General features: G+C 31.8%; 1 protein-coding gene across 3 annotated transcripts in view; it reads left to right on the top strand.

Annotated features, from left to right (window-relative positions):
- Positions 1 to 435: 435 nt before the first annotated feature.
- Positions 436 to 15659, top strand: part of LOC110992811 (nephrin) — a 146272-nt gene continuing 131048 nt past the window's right edge. For all 3 annotated transcript variants that reach the window (XM_045629373.1, XM_045629372.1, XM_045629374.1), the window contains exons 1-3: positions 436 to 591; positions 8122 to 8325; positions 14786 to 14932. In XM_045629373.1, the coding sequence (XP_045485329.1) occupies positions 8286 to 8325; positions 14786 to 14932 (187 nt within the window). In that variant the 5' untranslated portion in view covers positions 436 to 591; positions 8122 to 8285. The remainder of the gene's footprint in view (positions 592 to 8121; positions 8326 to 14785; positions 14933 to 15659) is intronic.

Here is a 15659-nt window from a genome sequence, read left to right as displayed (position 1 = left end):
ATCCATATAATTGCTAGCATCTCTTCACTAATTTCGGCTTAAGTATATAGTATAATATAAAATTATTTGGGATTTATTTGGGAATTTTTATATAACAAAAATATTATATCTACATATTAAAGTCTCGTTGCAGAACTTAATTCTGCATTGAAACTAAATACAAAACGCTTTGGTACATTGCAGCTAGTACTTCATCGCTTCTAACCTTATTTTTACACATTATTTACATTTATGTTACAAAATACGAAAAGTTCTTAAAATATGACTTTAAAGAGCATCAAAAAAGATTCTAGTTCGAAAAAGTCAGCCAGTTCCATTAAATTAACAGAATTTTAAAACGATTTGCATTACGCAGTACGCAACACAGCTACGCAGGTTCCCCGGGCTTACCCCCCGCCCCCCGTTTCCCGCCATCCCTTGTCATTTCGCGTCGGGCCTGCGTCGCGCGCGTTTGTCTCAGTTCTGTCGACCCCACCTGTGGCTGCCGCGTTGTGTTGTGATTTTATGAATGAATAACCAGTTTGGATGGTGTTTAGTGATAGTGTAATGAACTTGTGTGAAACTAAGTGACAAGTTGGAGTTTATAATACGGTTGGTATATATTCGACTATTTGCAGAAAATTAAGAAATATATAGTAGAAATGAGCAGAAAGCCACACATAATTTTTATTAAAAAAAAAACTTTGAAGTCTGTGAAAGTCGATATCGAAAGCAATATTGTTTGAATTTATGTTCCCTCATGAATATGATAAACGTGAACGTCTTTGAAGAAATGATTTTCGACTTCAGCCTATACGATTAAATTTTTTCTTCATTGAAACGACGCCACACGCCGAGTTCGAATTTTAAAATTGATCTAATTTTTTGTTTTGATTAGGGGTTCTCACGAAAATGACCTACGTTTTATGAAATTACAATTGTGTCAGCGCTGAAATACCAAGTTTATAAAATGAGCCTTCTAACGTTATTTTTCTCCTTTCTCAAACTGAAACTCAAAAGTATCACAGTGGTTTGTACTATGTATTTCCGAAGGGTAATTGAATAAAAAAAGTTGTGTAAAAGTTAAGTGTGATGTCCGCATAAGTACTTAAAGGATTAAATGCAAAGGTACCGTTATAAACATTATTAATTTTTTAATTTTACACAAAACAAATGTGCTTCGCATTTATAAAGTCCTTAGGTCTAAATTAGTTAGCCCGATGCTATTAAATGTAATTTAAAGTTCAAAATTTTAGTTTAATTTGAAGAAACGGGTAAAAGTTATTAGTTTAGCTATTTTTGAAGTTCCTTCATCTACAATTTAGAAGTTTTAATAGTAATATATATACCTACTTATATATATATATGTAATATATATATAAGTAGGTATATAATAAGTAGGTCTGCTTTAGTCTTGCATTGAAATTCAATAATTTATTATATATTATAATTATATTTATTATATAATTATAATTTATAACTAATTACTTAGTTTAAAGGTACAGTTTTACTAAAAACTGTACTGATAATACGTACAACGTATTTTTATTTATAAAGGTATTCAGCCTATAAGTGTATAATGTTTATTTATTACAAGAATAAAATAAATAATAACTAGAAAATAACCTCAATTTAAGCTGAAAATATATAAAATATGTGGCAGCATTTCCTCGCGGTATTGCGACGTTGATACGATCGAGAGTTCCAGTTCGTGGGTCACCAGAACTGTCTCTCAGGCGCCAAATTAAAACTTTGATTAGCGCCTGTCCACTTGTACTCCGCAGTTCGACAGTAGGTACTCCAAAAGAAAGAAAATCAAGTTAAGAACAAAAACATCTCAGATAGTTTTATAACTTAAAACGAGAAATTCTAACTTATGATTTAATTGCACATTGCTAATATATAATAATTATTATAATGGCAATTTGGGCAAAACTATATTATTTACTTAATAACAATATTAAAGTTTTGTAAAACTTCTGTGAACTTCGTAGTATAACTGATGACTCTTGGTGGTTTGATAAAATATATAATACATATATAAATTATATTCGTAATAATTATGTTTAGATTTCGAATAAAAATCAAGTTAATAATAATTAAATTGTCTAAATAGTCGTAATATCCGGTGCTTTCGCAATAAATACTATTAATTAATAACGTGTACTATTGATGTCCAAGTTTTCATTTGATACGGAAGCAATTATTACATTATCATTAATTTTAATACTGGTTTCGGTATTTTCACTCTTAATTGCTTCTATAGCTTTCATTATTATATCTTTACAGTTATATAAATATATATTAAAGCATATAATTATATTAAACCATATTACTGATATATTTATAAGTTTGTTTATAACTAAGGTATAATTTTTACTTGATTGAAATAAATTTAAGGATTTAGTTCGCATATAAGTAAAAAGTTATGAATATAAGCGCGTCTAGCCTTGCTCAATTTTAATTTGTTCTTAACCGAATTAGGTAATGCATAAACCATGTCAAAGATCAATTTACATTAGGTCCAAAAATCTACGCCTGGCCGTTATCGGTTACGCCCCGAAACGGAGCCATGTGGCATAACACTGATTACGCTAAAATCAGCATAGGAGCGATTCAATTACTAGTTTAGATTCAGAAACTCTGTTGAGGTCTCGATTCCTCTGAAAATGTATACAAATATAAATTCATAGTAGTTTAATTGTGTACCCTCGAAATACTTAGATCTATTCATATTACGATTAAGATATTTGTGATTTACAAAAATTATTCTTTTATTCGAATGCTGCATGTATAATAAATGTCCCCAGCCGTGAGACCCTGTAATTTATAAAGATATAGGCATACCTAGCACGGCAAATATTAAGCTCCTCTTGACTAAACAATCATACTTCTTCAAACATCTGTAAAATTATATGTACTAGATATTAAAAAAATAAGTCTTTCAACATGTACAATACTAATTATTACTAGTACAATTTTGTATAAAATCAGTTACCAAGACCATTTTTTTTAATTTGTTATGAAATATTAATAATATATAACATTATATTTAAGTGACTTTAGACTGTGGAAATAAATATCCTCTTTTGTAATAATAAGTTCATAATATGTTCTTCGTATGTGTCCTCGTGATCGCAAAGTTCAGTGACATTTAAAATGATATTTCTATTAATTTGCTTAAGTAGCAAGCGAAAATAATTATTAATTCAAACGATTAAAGGCCTCATCAAACATTTTTTGACTACGTATTCAAATATACTTACCTACCATATTGCATTTATTAATAATGTATTACATTAACTCCGTTGTAAATAAGTAAATCAACGAACATAATCTTCTCTAATGAGAAGGTTCATTATAGGTAATCTATGTTTTATTCGTATCAATAATATTAATGATTTATTTACATCAGCTGCAACGTTTTCATATTAACAGTATTTAGTGTGTGTTTGTCATTTACTTAATGGTGTCAGACTGGTAGTAATAATAATAATATTTATTTTATTTCTCACAAAAACATATACAACAATAATTGTCATTCTTCTTAGGAGCACTAAACTAGTAAATACAACAAAATGACTTTATAAAAAAAATAAAGCAACTTTAAAAAATGCTACCATAAAGTTGTATGACCGTTATAATCGTAATATCCCTCTGGTCTATCTATATATCAAACAAAAAATAACGATTTTCTGCAATTTTATATATACTTTTCATATCTCTGATAGCATTCATTAGATTAACAAATGAACCCGAAACATACAGAAATCTGAGGCCCAGACCTCAAAAGGTTGTAGCGCCATTGATTTCTTTATTCTGATAGCATTCTTACACTTTCATTACTACATTATTCTACTTGTAAGTCTTCTGTCCGTATGACCGGTAATCACAGCCTCTTCAAAAAAGTATGGCTTTACACCATTGATATAAACTTAGTATCATAATGACAGTGGCCAACCTGTTAGGAGGAGCCTTCAAAACCGGCCGTCAGCGGATGCGCGTCCTGTAAGGCTTCGGACCGGTTGATATCATTTTATTTCGTTCCCACGATTGCTAATATATTGAAATAAACCTGTTTTTAAAGTGATTAGATTTATTTTTTTATCACCATTTTTACGTAATGAAAGTGATGTTCACACGACGCGGTCGGAACGAAGTTCTTAATGTCTCGTGAGATATTTAAAATGCGTTTCTAAAATATTATTCTTATTCATCAGGCTAATTTAATTGCAAAAATATATAATGTTTTTATCATGTTAAAGATAAGATGAATCCAACCGTCGTTTCTTATTAATTCATCGTGACATTTGTTGAACATTATAAGTGACAATGCTTAATTACCACACCAAAGCAAAATTACGCCTTTTAGCCACATGCGAATATGGAAAAAAGTTTAAAAATAAATAGTCGCGGTGGCGTCTCCCGCGTGGCGACGGTCAGGCCACATGTTGCTTTGTCTATATTTATATAATTATAACTATATTTTATCCATACTCATAGTAGTCGTGTACATTTGTTCAGGAATTATAAAGATACGTGAGTGTAGTATGAAAATGACGGCGTGGATGGTAAGGAATCTAAAACTTACATATATACTAGCGGATCCGACAGACGTTGTCCTGTCTACACGTCTTTAATTTCAAAATTTCAATTTTTAATAAGCCATTTTGATGAAAATTATTATTCAAATGTTATGACAATATCTAACGATCCAGCACATGGTCACACACGATATAACACAATGATAACAAAACTTTTTTTAAATTTCGGGACAGACTAAAATTAAAATTCGAATATTATTTAAAATTTGACACTGCGATGGTAGCGCCGTCTGTCGGATCCAATGTAAAACATTCCAAAATCAACAACAACTAATAAATTGAAAATTAATTAAAAAAACATTGTCCAGCGGACAAAATTGTGAATCTAAACCATTCCCAGATCCCCTTGAACACACACAAAAAATTTCGTCTAAATCGGTCCAGTCGTTTAGGAGGAGTTTAGTCACATACACACGCACACAAGAAATATATATATATTAAGATGAGACGAGAGCGTATAAAGATGTAAGAGCATGCTCCTATTTCACCATGCCTCCTGCTGATAGAGGACAAATATTTGATCTTCTTTTGTAATTTATTTTAATATTATTTATTACTTAAAATGTCACGTGGAACGGTCCTTACAAACGTTGTGTAAAAGAAAAAACTTGGCGATTAAAAAGAGTGGCGGAGAGTTTGTCAGTTCTTAAGTAAATGTAAAATTAGAAGCATTCAATGAATATTTCTTTTTACGTGTGTACATTGTGTTAATACCTACATGAATAAATTATTTGATATACATATTAAACATTGCATAATTGCCTCGTTCTCAAGCGTATTTTTAATGTCAGCGACAACAGTCGATATCGAAAGGGTTCCTAAGTATTAGTCATTTTAATTTATTTGTGTAGATAGCTAGGCACTTTATTCCTCGCATATTTCTTCACAGTTGTCTCTATTTTAAATAGCAATCCGATCGTGCACAGCCGGGATTCGAACGCTCAAAGTTACACTGCTGTTAAAAAATAATTTCTACCTGCTCACAAATTTTGGAGCCCGATTAACCCTTAAAAACCCTAGAAATTGGGCGCCGTAAAAGAAAAATAAAAAGTAATACAAACAAGCAATAAAACGTTTTGCGAGACATATGGCGATCGTGTGAACGATACACACATGCTGGACACACACGTACTGATTAGTACAATTGACGTACATCCAAATAAATACGTTTCTATACTTAACGAATATCTTATCGGTATAATTATTAAAATTCTAAGTTTTTTATGTAGAAATTAAATTTTTAATATACAATACACAGTTCACTGCCACAGGCACCAAACATTTTAAAATGATTTTAGTTTTCTATTTCAAATTTTTTACTGATGTAATACAAGTTATATTAAATTAAGAAGAAGATACTTTCAGATTAATTTTGCTTGCCATATTTGTCGGTGAATTATTTTAAAATATATAATAGAAGGCTCGGTACTTTTTTATGGAGGTTTCACAATTTCAAACCATTATTTAAAATTTATAATATAATCTACCTATGATAATATAGTTTGACTAATTAGATTACATATATTTCAAGAGAATTATAACATGAATATGGTCAGGTAGAACTTTGTTTTATCATAGTTAAAACGGTGGTTTGCGGTTTAAGCCATTTTAGTTCAGTATGTCATGTCAAAGGATGTATTTAATATTGTTTAATTATCGATTTCAGACAATATTTCAACGAGATTTTATATATATATTAAGTCAGACAATCAGATATACTAGCAAGTTTAGAGGTTGATATTACTTAGAATACGAGTATTACTTTTTTGTCTAAAGATTCATTGGCTTTACACTTATTCTATGTTAGTGTTGTTTTTTAAAATGTAAAATTTTTTTTGTTCATAAATTCCTGAACAAGGTTTGATATTTGTTTCAAGATGTCGATGTCTCTGATGTCGCGTCAAACATGTCTCCTAAAAAGCTTGCGTAATTTAACATATGTTCTGTGGACAACCCATGGACAAACAGTTGCTATAAAGCCCAAAAGCCAACAAGCCGTGGCTAACAAGTTTAATCAACAAAACATGTATTACCATAACAAACAGACACACAGACATCCGAGGAGACACAATAATTGCCTCTCACCGAGATTTGTACACCTACATTTAAATGACCAAGATGTAAGCGCCAGCGAGGCGTTGCATAGCAGGATTCATAAAACAAAAATAAATAAAAATCAATTATTGAGTCTTTGATAATCTGCAGGGCTACTCTGTAGGTACCCATGATTGACAGGAATTGGAAAAAGTCGAATTCGATAATTACGATACATCGATGTAGTTCTTGAATATCCTGATTTAGCAAACTGGTTTTGAGTTGTTTGTTAAGGCTTGATATAAAAGTCGTATTACAATCATAATAGTTACGAGATAATTTATTTATTAAAACTTCATTTCACAACTAATTACAAAATATATAATTGACAGAGGCTTAGTTATCGCTGTTGTTTCTTTCCCACTTGTTTCTTTCAGACCACCCCAGTTATAAGAAGAGAGAGAGATGAGATTCTATTTTTTCTCGAATCATATAAACTTTGCCGATAAAATTCAGTCTAGAAAATTAAAAAAAATGTACAGAATTTAGGGTTATAAATATGTCATTGAGTATTTGTGGTGCATCTTGTACCAAACATTTAGAGATGCGCGTGGGCACAGCTTGTGCAACCACAAACTTCTAAACAAATAAGTACTTAATGAGCGATGTGGGCTGTGTGACGTCACTTTTGCTAGATTTTATACTTTCTAAGTTAGATTATAGATACGACCACATTTCTGCAATCAGTCCATTAATTTTTGGTTTAAGGCCTGTCTACATTAGCTCTTATAACATAGTGATTTTCATGCTTTTAATGATTAATGTAGGTCAAAAACGTATAAAATATATTACTACACAACTTTTAGCTGAAATGAGTTAAGACACTTGTCCAAATGTATACGGTGCCTTGTGAGGTAAAATGACTCAAAATAAGTATAAAATGTCAGAATGATGTCCATCTCGTCTCTATAAAAAATTAACGACACATTGATTTAACGACAAAAAACTTTAATGTTTTTGGTAGATGCATTTAAGTGTAATTTTTCAGTCCAAAGTCGTAAAGTCTAAATAAATATTTTTTTACGATTCGCCATAAAATTGTATAAGCTTGAAATTTGAAAGACATTTTATTATAATAGGAATTGTGTAGACAGTTTTGCTCATTCGTGATATCTTTTCAATAAGTTTGCGTTTTGATGCCTAATGGTGCGATGTTCCATGTAATGAAGTTGGCAAAATATAGCGGAGAGAGGGTTTTTATGCTTCCACAAATTGGTTTAAATACAATAGGTAATGACATCTTGGACTAAAATACATCGAGTGCCACTATCTTCTTATAGTGGTATTATGACCATTTTATTAGTGGTTGGTCTTTATATTTCCCTATTTCCCAGCAAGTGCGTATTATGGAAAACGTTCTTTCGGATTTTTCACATGCTTTTCTTGTGATTGTTATATATTAATATATTATAATATATATTAATAGCCCTCTCTTGTTTTACAGATCACGATCAGCTAAAATGGGGGAGGCGCATAGATATCGATGACAGCTTTGACAGCTGTCAATGTGCCGCAGTGCGTCGTTCAGATTGTGACATAGTGACAATGTGGAGGTGATTTTCGTGTGCTGTAGTGAAATTATGTGCTGTGATTTTTACGAACAACAAGATGTGTGCCAAATTAAGGATTTTAGTCGCTTTATTAAGTGGTAAGTTTCGTTTTTTTTTCTTCGAAATGGCCACCTTTGGCTTTTTTCTTTAATCTGTTTGCCCACGAATCTACGGATTAAAGTTTCCAAAGGAAATTTCGGCACTGCTTGCTCCAAAGATTTTTTAACAGACCACCGTGTCACCGTTCACCGTTCACCGTTGGGTCACGTGTCGTGGTCACCATACTTAACATATATATAAGATATATATATGTGTGTGTGTTAAGTATTTTTCTAAAACTATTCCACTACTACATAAGGTCATAATTCACGTAATGAATCACGAGTTTGAACGGAACCTATTTAACGAAAATGTTAGCAAAAACTTGCCTTCTTGAAATCGTCACCGATGTCTTGCAAGTGCTTCACCGGTTTTTGAAAGGATATCCGGAGGACATGGCTGCCTTGAACTTGGGTACCTATTATTGTGCTTCTATATTGAAAATGATTTTATTTTAGTGCGTTTATTTATTTTAATTCTATTTTTAATGAGATTCAAAGAGCAGTGTTAGTAGATTCAGCGTGCCGACCCTTATCCCTGAGGTCGTAGGTTTGATACCCAGCTGTGACTAATAGACTTTGTGTCTATGCGCATATAACAGTCGCTCGAACGGTGAAGAAAAACATCATGAGGAAACCGGCTTGCTTTAGACCCAAAAAGTCATCGGCGTGTATCAGGTATCGTATCACCTACTTGCCTATTAGATTGACAAACGATCATGAGACTGGTTTAGAAATTTGAGGCCTAGATCTAAAAACGTTGTAGCGCCACTGACTTATTTTATTTATTCTAATGAGATTCGGACACGTTCGTGAACGAAAATAAAAATTGGCTTTACATAAAATTCTCATACCAATTTAATTGCAAAACACAGTTTAATAATAAGTACTTAACACAAATGTTTACATTTGAAACAATAACCAGGACTTAAAAAATAATAAGTCATTGAAGTCACCCCTTTCCTTGAACCCCTCCGTTCCAGTCACATTTGGTACTATTTAATATTAATTAAAATCCACTCGAAGCTAGCATTGTTATGGGATTGACTTTGTTCTTAAAATAATTGATCATTGTTATTTTTCTTCCGTTATTGCGTTTGGTTCAAGCAAAATGTGAATACTTTTCCGACTTTATGTTATATGAGTCGGCTACTCTTCCACTGCAGGAATAGAATAATTCATATAATTTAACACTAGTAATATCATTCTAAGTAATAAAAAAAAAATAGGCCAATTGCACAGTTTTAATTATTTATTTTATTTACCGTAAGTAATTTAATGTAAGTAAAAAAATATAAATGTTTATTTTATTCTAGATTTTATTGTTGATTTGACAAAATCAAAATATGTCGCTACTTTAATAATATTTCGATAAAATCCTATTATTTTGAAAGCGCGGTGAACTGACAAAATTTGCGTCCCAAAAGTTTGAACTTTTTTCTTTTAGAATTGTTTTGGGGTTCTTTAGAGATAACTTATGTTTAAAAATACATCAGAAAACAAATTATTTCAGTTATATCAAATTGTTATAATAATTGTAATAGTTTTTTGACTATGTACTATGTATATGTTCAGTTAAAAAATGTGTTGTTATATAATGCGCAGATAAACTTTCACACATGACGATACAACGGCTTATTTAACTTCCTATTCTATTTAAAATAAGTATTATTAATTATGCCCATAACCCAAAAAGTAATAAATATTTTTGCATAAAAGTTTAGCTACAAAACTTTGTACACGGAACTCGCCAGCCGCCGACACACGCTTCGCTGTTCCGCAATCAAAATGTCAAAGTAATTGACTTATTTGCAAACGCGACTAAATACTGAATATTTGACCCGAGATTTTGTTTCCAATATGTTACGGTTTTTATATTTCGGTTTTATGATTGTTAGGAAGCGACATATGTTCAATACACGCATGAAACTTTTATTTTGGTTAATCAATTTCAATACTACATATTTATGACCCTGCGTCATGATATGTATGTATGTTATATTTCCTTTCTTTTGTTTCAATATGCCATTTGTCTCTTTCTCTTGTGTTTATGCTGCGATAATCGGTAAAATTTACTTGTTTCTTGTGAATTATTTTGATAGGGTTAATATTGTTAAGACTAAGAACATTATCAGTCTTAGTGTTCTATAATATTTTTACACTATATTCGTATGTCCGAGTATACGTAATAAAAAAACAAGAGCCCCATATTGTTATATGGTTTACGAGTCTTGACATTTAAGTTCTTTAAAGGAAATAAATAGAAATTACACTTAGTTTCTTGTCGACCACGTCTGCAGGGACCCCGTCAACTTGTGCGTTAATTAAGTATTATTTATTTTATTTGTTTAAAATAGTCTGTTGATTTGTGCTACAAATATAAGATCCTTAAAAACAAGAAATTTTTTAAATAGGTATCCTCTATGAAACATGAAAAATCTCCACTTTACATCCGCTGGATTCCAATATTTTATACAGACATTTTGATTTAAATTAAAATACTGTCACCTCCTTCCTGTCGAATGGAAACGCGCACTAGATTCCAAGAAAGTTCCCCTATATTTTGCTCATAAATCTCCCACGTCAGCGGAATCATAACTTTGCTGAATTTTTATCGACTAGTCCTATTAATGATATTGTTTACCTTGTCTATGCCATTGTTATGATTGTTTGAGTTATTATATTTACTATGAGTTTAAGCATTTTTTTGAGTTCGGTAGGTAACAATTCTTAAAAGGCTGGCAACGCACTCGCGAGCCCTCGGGCATTGAGATTGTCCATGGGTGGCTGTATCTTGCCCGTTTGGCCGCTGTTCTATAAAAAAAAGATCGAATTAGCATGGGTAAAACATACATACATCATACATTCGCTGAAGTGCTAGTCTGATACGAAATGCAATGCCTGTTTAGTTAACGCATAATTTTTAGCTTTATATTAATCTGTTTTTGGTTTACCTAAGTTCTCACTAATAGTTAGTTTCCATGTGTTAGATATGTCAAAAGTCTCAAATCTGAACACTGAAAAATATAAATATGTACCTTATTTCATGTTAATGCAGATAATATGCCGAATTATCTTTTAGCAAGATACTTTTTTTTGAACAATCTTCTCTTCAGTGGAAGCTCTGGAGTGGACAATAGATTTCCACCTCTGTGCGTTTCTTATAACAGTATATATATAGTTTTTAGGATGATGAATATTTCTTCTTGATCGGGCCATCTGGGTGGTGAACGGCCACGTGATCTTTTGCCTTCAGTGTTACCAACGAGGATCAGTGTCACCAAGTTCTCATCGCCTCTGCGCATTTATACAATTAATTTTGCCTAATTCCCTTCCTTAGTTATAATAGTGTTCATAAAGCGTGTGTGTGTAAAGCTTAGTAAATGTCCTTCGAGGATGACTCCATAACGTAGTTATTAAATCTGGTTTACAAGGTCTGGTTTAGAGTTATTTCTAAGTCGTTAACTAAGATTTCTTAACACGTTCTGTTGTGGAATTGTAATCGTAAAGTTTTATATAGATTCTTACATTTTATTTATACCTTTGATAAAAATATGCAATTAATTAAAAAGTCTTATGTTAAAACGCCTTGGTTGCCTTAATGCTAGATGTTTCTAGTTAATCAGATAAAGAGAACATCCATGTGCAGACTGTTTGACTGAATTAAATTAACATGTGGACCGCATCACACTTTCTTAAAATATATATTAATAACGTTTCAAAATTCATATTACATAAATTCACTAAAAATCTTCAACATCTTGTCAAGCTGTCCTATGCTGATACAGAAAATATTAAGTCAAGTCAAGTACAGTTAACATGTCAAAAGGAAGAGGCTTCCCACGACACAGGGAACCCTACCTAACGAACTATCCTTTTATTATGTATAATAAAGTATTTTATATTTCTTTCTTTTCTCACGTTATATTAATAAAGATATGTGGAAAGGAGTCTGCTCGAAGAGTAATAAGTCATAACAGGTTTACTGGACATCAAGCACGTGTAGTAATGTTCGTTACATTTTAATTTGAGTAAAAAATACAAACAATTCCAACACAATAGTAGTAAAACCGCAAATTTGCGTGTAAAGTACAAAAAACACGCGAACAATAATTATTTTACCAAAGCAACGTAGATCACGACGCAACACAAAAGTATGTCTGAGTGACAATTGAAATAACAAACGCACGGTTAATTTGAGTTGAGTGTGTGCGCCGCTTAAGGTTGCCATTGTAAACTAGCCTTATTGTGCTCTGTGTTATGGGCGAGAGCGGAATACATTTAATTCAGTGTCTACGACTGTGGAGCACTATAGGTGGGTTTCGCCCTAAAACTATTAGAGAACTCAATATGTTTCGTACTTAAATAAAACAGTTGATTGACCGATTTGCAATTTGCTCTATTGCATTGAAGATTTTAAGTCTAGCTTAGAGAGGTTTTCGTCAGGACATTGTCTGGTCCTTTGAATTGTTCAAGTTTTTTGAATTTAGAATCCAATTTAACAATTTAAATTGAATTTGGAAAGCCGTTGCCTTACCCCACCGCGCTAGGAGCGTTCACCTCTGTAGAGTCTGTCGCGCCTTATAAGTACACTTGTCTCCACTCAGCTATCATATTAGCCGAGGGAGGCTGAGAAGCAACGTTTTTTGCTCAGCACTTTTCAAGGTTCAGCTTTGATGGACGAATTGCGTGATTCGGATACTAAAATCATTAATATATACATCCAAAGTAGAGTATTCCCGAACTCTTGAAGCGTGGATTTTGATTTTAGTTTGCCTTATCAAGTGCTAATTGCATATAGAAAAAAATTGGTACATGCTTCAAACACACGACCTCAGGGTTGTGATAAGCGAGTTTAATTACTACGCTACCACTATTACGATTTATTATTTAAATGTATATATATTTAGATAATATATAAAGAAGTTTAGGTCTGTACTACTGCTACTGTACTATATTTTTTAATTTCTTTAAACTTCGTTACATTAACATTTACTATTACGGATGCCTTATCACTAACAAGCGATCCTCCAGGCAAACCTAGTATATATAAGAAACTAAACGTGCCAGAAGTGTATTTATAAATAAAACAATAAAAAAATAAAAGAAAAATTAATCTGGAATGACCAACCCACCTAACTACTCCAGATTCGATGTCGTTGCAAGAATTCAGATATTACATATAAAATACACGTTAACATAATATCCGTATATAAAAATTAGCCTTGTAAATATATAATGTTAATTCCTTTTAAAATAAAGTTTCTTTAGACGCAATTACTCCTAGCATTCTTTTATAACAAAAAGTCAATGACGGGAGCAACATAGCAATACAGTTACGTAAGATTGTAATGGGATGAAAAACCTGGATTGACCGAGGAACAGGTTGTATATGTGTCTTGTGTTTTTATTCAAAGCTCGGTAATTTAGAAAAAGGAAATAATTCAAAGCTTATGCTTGAGGTGGTTGTTTCTTTTGTTCAATGTTTTTATACTTTATGATTTTATTATAATGTTATGGATTTTGTGTCCTAAATAGAAATCCCACAGTCCTAAAACAGTTTTTTTCACCACGTTTTATCATTTTTAGGCCAAAATGTCCTACGTGTCCTCAAATTTAAAAAAAAAACTTCAATAAGTTTTAACATACAAAAACTTAAGTAACTATGCCATATGGTATTTATGTGTCGATTAAAATTGACAGATGCATAGTTAAAACAGTGTTTAAAACAAATTAAGTGTTTCGTATATTTGCCATCGTTTGTCGGTTTTGATTTGTTTATATTTATTTTTTTTAGAAATATGTGGTAATTTTACATTTAGCTTTATAACTTAGTACGATCAAGCCTTGTGATGAACCTTCGAAATAACAAGTAACCTCTTGGTCTCGTTAGGTTGGCTTAGAAAATATGTTTTAAGAGAAAAGCTGTATCAGCGATCGGAAAACCTTGATAGTTGGCCAAGAAGATTATACCAACAATGCGCCAATCGAAGGCCGATTTAGTTTTTAAAGAATACAGTACCTACTTAGTTGAATGATGATATATAAGAAAGTAATATTTTAAGTAAAGTATTTATTTAATAAAAAAAGTAGTAGGTTTTAAATGAACTACTAACTGTAAGAAGATTTTGTATTGACTATCGAAGGTGTGAACTAACCTTTAAACCTTATATTTAAAATATAAGGTTTAAAGGTTAGTTCACGGTACGTTTAAAACAATAAGGTGATATAATATTTAACACTCACTTTAGACGCAGCATATTACAATAGTGATTACGGCGTAATTGATGGACACTGTAATATTACTATAAAAAAACAAAGCCATCATTTTAAACCATCCAGCCATCAAATCGGTTTACAACGATCAGGAACCTCTTTGAGTCCAAGGTGTTACCACATATGAATATTCTAAATAATGGACCAATGAATATGTGCTACAACAATTATTATTTATTTTCAGTTCTGTCAGTGGAATGCTTCCAACAGCAGTATTTCCGCGTGTCCCCTCGAAGTTTGCGCGTTCTCGAAGGCGCTGAAGCAGTTCTAGAGTGTGCCGTGGCAAACCTCGCTGGCCAAGTGCAGTGGGCCAAGGATGGATTTGCACTTGGTGAGTATCTCTATATATATTGTTAATATATGTATATAAATGTATTGCAAGACACACGTTTGTTTTAATGCGGGTTTATTTTAATTGGAAAGGTACAGGTTTCTAGCTTATAATAAGTTTATTAACATTCATAATATATATATTTTATGAAAATACAGAGAAAAGGGTTACAGAAATACCTAATAATCTACGACATTAATAAAATACTTATAAAAAATATAATTCATTACATATTTGGCGATAACAATCCATACAGCAATAAACTAGAGTCACAAATTGTATTTTTATTGTTTAAAATCAGTGTATTTCCAACGCGTTGCCAGAGATCCATTGTTAATACAGCCTCTTGGGTCCAAGATGGCGGCTTGCCAACCATCACATAATGTTATCTTTATGTATTATGTTATGTAATAGATCAAATAGGGGTTTAGCTGACACTCGCAGTTTTTAAAAAGATACAATTTTTTACCTGAAACAGATAAAGAGAGTCATTTCTTTAGCTATCGTAACATAAAGAATCCAGAGAACTATTGCACAGAGATTAAGACTACATGTTACTAAGTAGCGATAAGATTCAACTAACGCATATCTTTAGCCCGCATTCAAAATGTGTCTCAAAGCGAGGTCTAGTGTGAAACACTATCTATATTGTTTCATTTCAAAGGAAATCCTAAGTTCTTGAGAGATTTCAATAAAGATATTAAGTTAACAATTAAGCGTGTCTGTT

Source organism: Pieris rapae, chromosome 9 (assembly GCF_905147795.1).
Source record: "Pieris rapae chromosome 9, ilPieRapa1.1, whole genome shotgun sequence".
Lineage (NCBI taxonomy): Eukaryota > Metazoa > Arthropoda > Insecta > Lepidoptera > Pieridae > Pieris > Pieris rapae.
This window is presented reverse-complemented; position numbering and strand designations above follow the sequence as displayed.